This window comes from Lepidochelys kempii, chromosome 23 (genome assembly GCF_965140265.1).
Source record: "Lepidochelys kempii isolate rLepKem1 chromosome 23, rLepKem1.hap2, whole genome shotgun sequence".
Taxonomy (NCBI): Eukaryota; Metazoa; Chordata; order Testudines; family Cheloniidae; genus Lepidochelys; species Lepidochelys kempii.
Window position 1 is genome coordinate 1,843,828 of NC_133278.1, and position 11,043 is coordinate 1,854,870.

The following is an 11,043-nucleotide window of genomic DNA, read 5'->3' on the forward strand; positions in this document are numbered from 1 at the left end:
CCCCCCCCACCCCTACCCCTGAGCTCGGCTGATGTCCCAAGGCCTCCCCAGGGCCCACCTTAGGCCTTGACTGGCGGGCGGTCGGGGCGGGGGGGCAGCCCTGAGCCAACCCCTTTGTGCCCGGAAAGCTGCAAGGGGGTCCCTGGATAACCAGACCCCCCCCGCCCCCAGAGGTGGCTGCATCTCAGCGGCGGGCGAGTGCACCAGGATTAACAAACAGGACGCTCCGAGGGGCCCCCCCTGCGTCACCAGCAGCCGCGGGCCTGGCCGGGACCGGGACCGTTTCCTGGGCAAGTCGTAAACATTCCCCGTGGCGTCAGGCTCCCGGCTGGGGGCTCGGCTCAGCCTGGGCTGACGCTGGGGACGTGAGGTACGCGGCTGCTCAGGACGCCCCCCAGGGGCTGTGCACGCAGGACTCCCTCGCCCAGGCGTCCAGATGCAGCCACCTCTGGGGTGGGACTCAGCAGCCCTGAGCAGAGCCCAGCAACGGGGGCGGGGGGCAGAATCCAGCTCTGAGGGGCAGTGGGGGAGGAGATGTCTGGAGGCGGAGTCACACCCAGTGGGCGGAGTTATGCAGTCGGCAATGAGCAGAGCCACCTGGCACGCGCCCCCGCCCAGCCAAGGTGGTAGAGCCCAACGTGGGCTCCCCTCTTGAGGAGGTGGGGTTAGGGGTCAGGAGGCGGAGCCATGTGGTGGGTGGGAGGAGTCAGATCAAATGGGTGGGGTCACAGTACACACAGGCTCCGCCCCCTGGGGCTGCCAAGCCAATACCCAATCAATGGTGGAAGAGAAAGCAGGACCTGCTAGTGAGGAGGCGGAGCCATGTTGCACGAGGGGGCGGGGCCACACTTCTAGCCACGCCCATTCCCACGGTGCTCAGTTCACACAGTCTCCGCCCTTCGACGTGTCCTCCACTGGCCTTCGACTCAGGCTGCCATGGCGCCCCCTGGCCCCGCCCCTCGGTTTGAATTAAAGCGACGGCGCAACCCGTTAATCCAGCAGGGGGCATCTGATCATTTTTAACTCGATGCCCGCCCCCCAAACCCCCCCCCGAGGATTTTCGATCGAACCAACAGCAAAACGAAACCTCGTTAAATAATTCTCTTTTTCTTTTTTAAATTACAAAAAATTCAAGATTTTCACCCAAAAACACTGAGGGAATTTACAAAAAAAATTATTAATAATAATAATAATAAGAGAAACTCCAAGTCCAAACCCCCCTAGTTCCCCCCCCCCCATGACCCCCCTGCCCCGTTCTCTGCGGTGCGGGGGGGCAGTGAGTCCGTGGGTCTCGGCCTCGCCCCGCCGGCGCCCGGGCGATCAGCTGCACTTGCAGGAGCTGACGATCATGTTGGAGAGCTGCTCCACCTTGGGCTTGCGACCCACGTAGTAGACGATGGGCAGGGGCGCCAGGGCCTGGGGGACGCAGCAGGGCGCGGCCGAGGCGCCCGGGTTGTGCTGGTTGTACAATGCCAGGACCTGCGGAGAAACAGCCCCCGGTTCCGTATCTGTCCGGGGACAAGCTGGCCCCCGGGGGTGGGAGCGGGAGAGGGGGCCTGTCCCCCCGAGGGAGGGGGCCGGGTGCTTGGTGCTGGGCTCATGCCAGCCTGGAGGGGCTGGAGGGTGCCGGGGCGCCTGGATCCTGGGGAGGCTGACCCCACGCCGGGCTGGGGGGACGGGGCAGCAGTAGGTTGGGGGCAGCCGGCAGCTTGAGGTGAGCTGGGAGGGGCCGTCGGGCCCCAGAACCCCCACCAAGGTCCACACTGGGCTAATCAGCTCCTGACTGGGCTTCCCTGTCTGCCTACCCAGGCACCCTGGCTCCCAGCCCCCGCCCGGCTCTAACCACTAGACCCCACTCCCCTCCCAGAGCCAGGGATAGAACCCAGGCGTCCTGGCTCCCAGCCCCCCTGCTCTAATCACTACCCCCCCTTCCCTCCCCTCCCAGAGCCAGGGAGAGAACCCAGGCGTCCTGGCTCCCATCCCCACTGCTCTAACCACTAGCCCCCTCTCCCAGAACTGGGGACAGAACCCAGGCGTCCGGGCTCCCAGCCCCTCCCCCGGCACCCCCACCTTGCTGTATTGGGTGTCGGAGCTCCAGATGTAGGGGCAGGGGCCCATGCAGAAGTTGGCCATGTAGCCCTTGGGCTCGTGGATCCACTTCCACTGCAGGTCCTTGCGGAAGTCGATGTAGAGGGGCCGCACGCAGCAATTCTTCTCCTCCGTCCTGCCGGGGGCAGAGCCGTCAGGGCACCGCTACGACACAGCCAACCCAGGGGAGGCAGCCAGAGCCCGGAGAGAACCCAGGAGTCCTGGCTCCCAGCCCCACCACTCTCACCCCTAGACCCCACTGCCCTCCCAGAGCCCGGAGAGAACCCAGGAGTCCTGGCTCCCAGCCCCCCTGCTCTCACCCCTAGACCCCACTGCCCTCCCAGAGCCGGGAGAGAACCCAGGAGTCCTGGCTCCCAGCCCCCCTGCTCTCACCCCTAGACCCCACTGCCCTCCCAGAGCCGGGAGAGAACCCAGGAGTCCTGGCTCCCAGCCCCACTGCTCTCACCCCTAGACCCCACTGCCCTCCCAGAGCCGCACCCCCCCCCCACAACACCCCCCGGCAGCATCCCCTCCCCGGGAGCCTGGGTGCCCCCGTCCAGGCCGCAGCTCACCCGAAGCAGTAGTCGGTGTCCAGCGCCCGGCGGTGGCGCGAGCTGTGTAGGTGGCTGGCGTGCTCCAGGGGTGTGGACATCACCAGCACGTAGGGCACCTTCTGGGCCGTGGAGGAGACGGTGCCCAGGTCCCCCCGCCTCTGGTCAAAGCCTTCAGGGAGCAGACACCCCGTTAGCGGCGTGCATATGGGGGGTTCCCCAAGCTCTGCCCCAGGGCGAGGGCACACTGGCTGGGGGAGGAGGGCTGGGGCCCACACCTGGGGGGAACTGGAGGACGGACCCGTCGGCCCAGCCAGGGAGCCTGGCAGCTGGCAGGCGAGTCCTGGCCTGAGACTGGAACACGCCAGCCCAGGGCCTCAGGCCGATACCCAGGGACCAAGGGCAGCAGGGGCAGGGGAGGGGGCGTCTCCCTGTGCAGGAGGAAACTGAGGCACACAGGGAATTGCCTGGCTACCACCCCCTGCTTTATCCACTAGACCCCACTCCCCTTCCAGAGCCGGGATAGAACCCAGGCGTCCTACCGTCTATGGTCACTTTCAGTTCCTCACAGGTGTCCTCGCAGGAGCAGTGAACGCTGAGTTTAAAGATCTCCAGCGGCTCTGAAACAGACCAACGGGGTGAGATTCCCGGCAGCACAACCAGTCCTCAATGTTCCGCCTCCGTGCACAAACCAGGAAATCCCCACCCCCCTCCCAAGGCGGGGGAGAGAACCCAGGAGTCCTGGCTCCCAGACCCCCCCTGCTCTAACCACTAGACCCCACTCCCCTCCCAGAGCTGGGATAGAACCCAGGAGTCCTGGCTCCCTGACGCCTCAGCTCTAACCCACCAGACCCCCTGCGCTGTGGCTGTTCTCTGCCCCCAGAGCCCCCAGGAGGCACAGCACAAGTTAGAGCAGCCCGGAGGCAGCTCTAAGTGACACTGGGAAACAACGGGGGCAGGGTAACCCCCCAGTGCAGGGATGGGGGACCTCGAGGGGATGGGGAAGGACAGGACACTGTGCCGGGTGCAGGCTGCAGGGGCCCCGGGGGGAGCTGGGTGCCCAGGAAGCAGCGGGGGACATGGTGTGCCCCGGATCGGGGCCCCCCCCCCTCACCTTGGCCATTCAGCCACTGGCGGACCACCTCGGTGACATCGAAGGCCAGCCACTCCTCCTCGGGCGCCCGCCCCACGGCGCGACTGTCCAGGTAGCGCCAGGACCTGTTCCCGTAGTGCTGGGGGGAGACGGGTGTGAGCCAGCGCACCAGGGGAGAGACGCCCTCCCCGGCCACAGTCTGCCCCATGGAGCCCCGCCTACCCCCAGCCTGCCCCACAGGCCCCACCCACCTGTTCTCCACCCTCCATCCACAACCCACTTCACCTCCTCTAGCCCCGCCCTCCCTGGTTTCACCCCACCAACAATCCACGCTGCCCCACCCCATTCTTCTAACCCCGCCCTCTGTGGCCTGGCCCCGCCCATCTCCTGTAGCCCCGCCCGTCTCCTGTAGCCCCGCCCTCTCTGGTCTAGCCCCGCCCTCTCTGGTCTAGCCCCGCCCACAACCCACGCTGCCTCCCTGGCCCCGGGGGCCCCGTGCACCTGGTACAGCTCCACTCGCTGCTCCGTGCCCGGCTTCTGCAGCATGCGCAGCTCGGCCCGGTGCAGCAGGGCCTCGCTGCTGATCTGCGCCCGCACCTGCGAGGCGTTGAAGAGGAAGAAGGTGCGCTGGTCGGTCTTGCCCCAGCCCTTGTAGCTGTCTGCGGGGGGGGACAGGGCGTGAGCGCGCAGCGCGGTGCCCCCTTGGGCGCCTCCTTTCACCCGAAATACCCCGGCCAGGCCCTGCCGCGGGTTGCCACGAGGCTGCCCAAAGGGGGCGGAGGAGCCAAGCGAAGGGGCCGAACCCCGGCGGCAGCTTCGAGCCGCTCAGCGTCAGTCAGAGGAGAGCCCAGGGGAGGAAACGCCAAGAAAGGTCTGGGGTGGTCACAGCCTGGAACGGACCTATCCCCAGCCGGCTGCAAGCTTGGGCCCGATCCCGACCCCCCGACCAGTGGAGCCAGGCCCACCCCAGAGGTGGCCGCATCTCTGCACCGGGCGAGGGGTCCCCGGATAAACTGCTCCCGCGCCCCACCCCAGAGGTGGCCGCATCTCTGCACCGGGCGAGGGGTCCCCGGATAAACTGCTCCCGCGCCCCACCCCAGAGGTGGCCGCATCTCTGCACCGGGCGAGGGGTCCCCGGATAAACTGCTCCCGCGCCCCACCCCAGAGGTGGCTGCGTCCCCGCACTGGGATGGGGGGCCCTGTGTGTCGAGGCACGGTGCCTGTGGGGGGCAGGTCTCAGGGGCCCCCGGTTCCCAGATCATTCCAGCGCCGGTCTCAGCCCTGTGGCTCTGGCTGCATTATTCAGAGGCCCGTGACCTCGGCTCTTTGCAGCCCCCCCAGGACTCATGCCACAGCTCCCAGCTGTCCCCCCGCCCGGCTCCTGTCCCCTTTGCGAGGAGGAAGCTGGGAGGGGCTGGAGCCACCCGACCAATCGGATTTTAGTCTCATGGGAGGAGGCGGGGTTAACTGCCCATGCCCCCCACTCTGCCCCAGCCACCTGCTCATGGGAAGTGTTAACTCTGGAGCGGAGTGGTGGGGAGAACCGCCCACATGGGACTCAGCACCTGACGCCTCGTTACCACGGAGCACTAATCACCCCAGCGCTACGTGGCACGAACCCCCCGTGCTCAACAGTGGCCCGCAGCTGATCGGACACGCCGGGCACCCCGGAACGGCCGGCTAGCAACTCTCAGGTGGTTTCTTGTTTTCCCCTTTTTGGCCCGGACGGCGAGTTTTCAGCCAATCGATGAAATCAAAATACAGCTGGGAGGGGAACCCCCCCCCCGACAGCAAGAAACGGGGCCACGGGACATCGGGGTGAACAAACCCTCCCCCCCCCCCCGGTCAGGGCCTTGCAGGGATCGCAGAGGGAATGTAACGTGGGGGGGCTATTTTAAGCACCTGGCCATGATCCCCCCCAGCCATGTGCTCTGCTCCGTGCCCCCGCATATGCACCCGCCACGTTCCCCTCACCTCTTGGCCTCGTGCCCCCCCCATACACAGCCCCCCGCCATGTCCACTCCAGGCCTCACTCTGCCTGACCCCCCTATGCCCCCAGCACGTCCTCCCCTCCCCGGCCCTTTGCCTCTCCCTCTCCCCATGCCCCCCCCGCCACACCCTGCCACGCTCTGCCCCCCCCAGACACCCCCGGGATTTGTGCTGTTTCCTGCCCCCCCAACGTCTTCCCCCCCCCCTCCCGCCAGTGGCCCAGCTGGTGTTTTTACAGCGGGAAGAGGTTATTTTAAGCCATTTTCCCTTTGGCTCCAAGGGGCTTTTGACTCCGTCCACTCCCCCCCCCCAGGTCTGGCCAGGCCGATCCCGGCGACCTCCGAGGCCCAAACAAACAGCACTCGGGGTGGGGGTCCCGCGCACTGGGGGGGCTATAAGGGATTAATGGGATTGGGGGGTTGATGGAGCGGGAAAGAGGAAAGCGAAGCGAAAAGAAAGTGATGGAGAAAAGGAAAGGAAAGAAAGAATGAAAAGTCGGAGCAAATGAAGAGGAATGAAAAAGGGGGACCCGACGGGGGAACCGACGGCCAGAACGAATGCAAAGCCGGAAGGGAAGAAGGAAGGAAGGAAGGGGGGAGGGAGGGAGGAAGGAAGGGGGGAGGGAGGGAAGGATGCAGGGCAGGAAAGAGCGAGAAGCCAGGGAATGACGAAGCTGCAGGGGGGCTGGGGGGTCTTAGTCCTGGAGCCATTTGACATGTTCCCCCCTCCAGCTAGGGGTGGGGTGGGGCTGGCACAGAGGGGCTGGCAAGGCGGACGGGGGCCACGGCTGAGGGGTGGGGGCACTGGGCTGGAACCCAGGAGAGCTGCATTTAATCCCCAGCTCTGCCCCAAGTGTCCATGGGTGAGTCCCTGGGCCCAGCTCCCAGCTGGGGCTCAAACCCCTGCCTGTCCCTGAGCTCGCCAGCACCTGGCACCGCTCTAAGCACGGGACCCCCCCCTCCTCTCCCAGAGCCAGGGAAAGAACCCAGGAGTCCTGGCTCCCAGCCCCCCCTGCTCTAACCACTGGACCCCCCTCCCCTCCCAGAGCCAGGGAGAGAACCCAGGAGTTACAGCTGGGAGGCTGGGAGCCAGGATGCCTGGGTGGCTGGCTGGGTGAGCGGCCTTCCCCGCTCTGACCGTCACTTTCCCAGCATGTGCTGGAGGGGCAGAGGGTCAGGCCACGCTCAGCGCCAGACAGACCCGACAGGGCCTGGCTGGAAGGTGTCTAATCCCACCTGTCCTGTGCGGGGCGGATTTGAGGTCAGACCCCTGCCTTTGCCACGAGCCCCAGGGCCCACTGAGAACAGCTTGCCTGTGCCCATGAGATCCCCACCTACTTCAGGGTAAGTGAGCCCCAATTTCACAGGCACTGGTGGGAAACTGAGGCACAGACCAGGTGAAGTGACCTGCCCAAGATCCCCCAGCAAATCAGTGGCAGAGCCAGGGATCGGTCCCAGGGGTCCTGGCTTCCAGGTCCCCTGCTCTAACCCCTAGACCCCACTCCCCTCTCAGGGATCCTCATCCTAAGGAATCCTCTGCCTTCCCAGGACTCAGTGCAGAGTCCCAGCCCGGCCAGAGGCAGAACCCAGGAGTCCGGGCCCCCGGACCCGCTGCCTCGCCCGGAGATACTGCTGTTGCGGTTATTGGCGGTTTCAGCTCTGGACACACCGACCCCTTCTCTGCCCCTCACCCCCCCGTGGCCCTTCTGGCCAATCTGCAGCGCACACAAGCCAGGCGGACCCCTCCTCTGCCCCCTGCCCCAGCTCACCCCCAGTGGGCCTCCGGGTTACTGTGGAGTGTGCACGGGCCAGGCTGACCCCTCCTCTGACCCCCCCCCCCCGGTGCGAGGGGGCCCAGATCTCGGTCGGGGTCTGGGCAGTTCCCGGTGCAGCGGGGCCCAGATCTTGGTCGGGGTCTGGGCAGCGCCCAGTGCGGCGGGGCCCAGATCTCGGTTGGGGTCTGGGCAGCGCCCGGCGCGGCAGGGCCCGGATCTCGGTCGGGGTCTGGGCAGCGCCCGGTGCGGCGGGGCCCGGATCTTGGTTGGGGTCTGGGCAGCGCCCGGCGCAGTGGTGCCCTGGCTGGGGTTGAGGCTTCTGGGTGCTCACCTCCCATATCAACAATATCCCTAGGCCCTTCCTTGGGAGCACAGACGCTGGCATCCGGCTCTGACTTGGCAGACACATCCCTGTTATTGAAAGCCAAAAAGCACCCGTCTGCCAGGGCTGGATGGTGGAGCCGGGGGAGGGGGGGGATCCCCTTTGCGTCTGTGGAAAGCCGCCCCTCCCATGGCTGAGCCCCCTCCTCCCCCCCCCCAGGGCCCGTGCAGCCAGCAGCCGACTGGGGCAGGCCCAGGCTGTAATGACGGGCGGGAAGTTCCCCTCTGAGCCACGGCCCCAGGGCTGGGCTGGGCCATTTCACCACCGCGGTGCGGGGAGACAAGACGCTCCGGGCCATGACAAGCTCCAGCAGAGGAACCAGACGCCTTCCCCTGAGCAAGCCGCTCCCGGGGCCAGAAATGGGATTTGGGGCAGGGCGGCAGCTGGGAACTGCTGATTCGGAGGCAGCCGAGTGGCTGGGCCGCGGGACTAGGGCAAGAAAAGAATTCGGGACGTAGCAATAGTCAGAGCAGGGGCCCGTCTACCCCGGTATCCCGTCTGCTGCAGCCGCTTCAGGGGAAGGCGCAAGGGACTTCCCCGGCTGGACGCAGACGGGATAACCTGCCCACAAGGGACTGGGGGTGACTGGCTGGTTCAGGCCCTGGCGCGTGGGGGCCTCTTGCCCAGCCCAGATTCTCCGCTCCGTTTTAACCCTTGCTGTTCCCTCTCGGGATGGTCTCATTCTCTGCCGCAAAGCCCAGCTGGGCACAACTCCCGGCCCCAAAGAGACCTAGTGGCAGTGAGTTCCACCAGCTAATCCTGCTTTGGGGGAGGGAACTTGGCACCAGAGAGGCCCATGGGGTCTCAGCTCCCCCACTCTGCAGGGGGAGGGGTTGAGATCGCTTTAACCCTTTACACTCTGCATTGTGGGAACCCGCCCAGCCCCAGTTACAGCAACCTCAGGGCCGCTATAATTCACGCTCTGCCCATGGGCCCTGGGGGGGGCAGGGAATACCCACTTCGCAGTGGGCTCCGGCCATACCCCGATCCACCCCCTATGCTGCGGCTGGGAGCAGAGCCCGTACGCCCGCTCCACACCACCTCGGGAGGCCCCTGCGTGGCGGGGACTCTCGGGGGCTGATCCCACCCCAGAGGAACCTGAGCGTGATTGAGAACCAGGCCCCAGATCTCAGTTGGGGTCTGGGCAGCACCCGGCACAACGGGGCCCTGATCTCGGTTGGGGTCTGGGCAGAGCCCGGCATGACGGGGCCCTGATCTCAGTCAGGGGCTCTAAGCGCTCCCATCACACACATCATAAAGAGTAATTCTATGAAGCTGAAAGGATGGAAACATTCACAACAGATTAAAAGGACATTGTTTATCCACCCCATGGCTTTAGCCTGTGGGACTCACTGTCACTGGATCCCAGTGAGGCCGAGGGCTCAGCAGGATCCAGACAGGGTGGTACATTTATGTGGAGAACGAGCAGATGCAGATGGGGAGTGCTGCGGGTCAAGCTGAACCCAGCACAGTTATGGACACTCATGCTTCAGGGCATCCGCTGACCTCTAACCAGCAGGGTCAGGAAGGGACGTTCCCTGGGGAAAGGTTACCCATCGGTATCTAGTAGAGGCAGGATACCGGGGTAGATGGGCCCCTGCTCTGACCCAGACTGGCACTTCCCTGTGCTGCTAACTCTGCCTGGTAAGGACTCAGTGGCCACATCCAGCGCGTGCCGGGCGCAGATCTCAGGGCCCTCAGCGGATGCTTCTCCCACCATGCAGAGAGAGAACCCGAAACCCAGACACCTCAGTCCACGCCCCCCCGGGAGCCCCTTTGGCACCGATGGACTGACACCAGGTGTCACCTTGGCCCCGTGAAGTCAAGGGACTCGCCTCGAGTCACGCAGGCGATCAGTGGCAGAACCAGAAATAGGACCCAGGAGTCCTGGCTTCCAGCTCCCCCCGCCCCCCAGGGCACACAGCTGGGGACAGAACCCAGGAGTCCTGGCTCCCAGGCCTAACCACTAGACCCCCCCGCTACCCCAGGCCACACAGCCGCCCCCCCCCCATAACCACACACACACTAGACCCCACCCCACTCCCCTCCCAGAGCTGGGGACAGAACCCACCGGTCCTGGCTCCCCCCCGCCCCGGACTCTCACCGTCTTTCACCGACAGCATGGAGAACTTGTGCACCTCCTTCGCGTAGTACTCGTCCTGGGGGCTCTCGCGCAGCTTCGCCGCCTCCTGCTGGCGGGCCATGTCCCGCACCATGTCGCGGGTGCTGTTGTAGAGCGACATCACCTCCTCGGGCAGGCGCAGCAGGGCGGCGTCCCCCCCCTCCACCTGGGGCGGGCTGTCCAGCCGCAGCTTGCTGAGGATCTGCCCGCGGATGGCCTCGATCCGCTTCCTCTTCACCAGCTCCATGTTGATGGTCTTGCAGGTGGACAGGGCCTGGCTCGCCCAGAGCCGCACCAGGGCCAGCAGGAAGAGGAAGAGCGGCCCCATGGCCTGCCCCATGGCGGGGGGGCCCCTGCGGCGACAAGCAGCTTCCGGCCCGAGGCTGGGAAGTCGGCCTAGCGCCTGCCCCCGGGGATCCCGGCCCGCAGCAGCTGGAGGGAACCCCAGCGACGCCGCCGGCCGCCGGCCAGGTCCATGGGCCACGCTCCTCGGGCGAGACGGAGCCGCTCCGGGGCTCAGCCTGGCATCCGGCCCGGAGGGCGCATGGAAACGTAGGGCTGGCCGGGGGCCAGGCCAGCCGGACAGATTCCACCCGCTCCCCGCTTGGCTCCTCGGCGCTTGCTGGGACCTGCTGGCTCCCGCGAGCTGGGGCTGGAGGCTTTTAAAGGCTTTTGCCTCTGCCCAGCCCCAGCTCCACCCAGGAAACGAGCACGGGCGGGGGGACCCGGAGCCCGGCTCCGTGTTTCACTCCCACGCCTGGCGGGGCATGGCCAGTTCGAGGGAGCTCCCCTCGCCTTCCCCTCCCCCTCCCGCCCCCTTTCTGTTCCTTGCCCTCCACACTCCCCCCTTCCGCCTCCTCCGGCTCCCTCCCCCCGACTTCTCTCCCTCCTCTCTTCCCTCCGTCTCTCCTTCCTTCCTTCTTTCGGCCCGTCAACTTCCCCTTCTTGGCTGGCTTCTACATTCCAGCACTTCCCCTTCTCTTCTTCCCCAGCTGTCTCCTTCTCCATCCCTTCTTCACTCTCCTCCCCCCTTGCTGTCTCTTC

At 66.1% G+C, this 11,043-nt stretch overlaps 1 protein-coding gene across 1 annotated transcript; it reads right to left on the bottom strand.

Annotated features, from left to right (window-relative positions):
* Nucleotides 1-1,127: 1,127 nt before the first annotated feature.
* Nucleotides 1,128-10,767, bottom strand: TGFB1 (transforming growth factor beta 1). Its single transcript, XM_073321688.1, has 7 exons — nucleotides 9,982-10,767; nucleotides 4,234-4,391; nucleotides 3,754-3,871; nucleotides 3,182-3,259; nucleotides 2,661-2,811; nucleotides 2,071-2,224; nucleotides 1,128-1,479 (listed from the first exon to the last, which is right to left on the bottom strand). Exons 1-7 carry the CDS (start codon nucleotides 10,337-10,339, stop codon nucleotides 1,321-1,323), a joined length of 1,176 nt encoding a protein of 391 aa, XP_073177789.1. The 5' UTR covers nucleotides 10,340-10,767; the 3' UTR covers nucleotides 1,128-1,320.
* Between the last annotated feature and the right edge of the window lie 276 nt (nucleotides 10,768-11,043).

Coding starts and splice junctions, on each gene's coding strand:
- TGFB1 (XM_073321688.1), bottom strand. CDS start 10,339: ATGGGGCAGGCCATGGGGCCGCTCTTCCTCTTCCTGCTGGCCCTGGTG. Junction 3,872..4,233: donor AGCGAGTGGAGCTGTACCAG/GTGCACGGGGCC, acceptor GTCTCCCCCCAG/CACTACGGGAACAGGTCCTG. Junction 2,812..3,181: donor ACTGAAAGTGACCATAGACG/GTAGGACGCCTG, acceptor TGCTCCCTGAAG/GCTTTGACCAGAGGCGGGGG.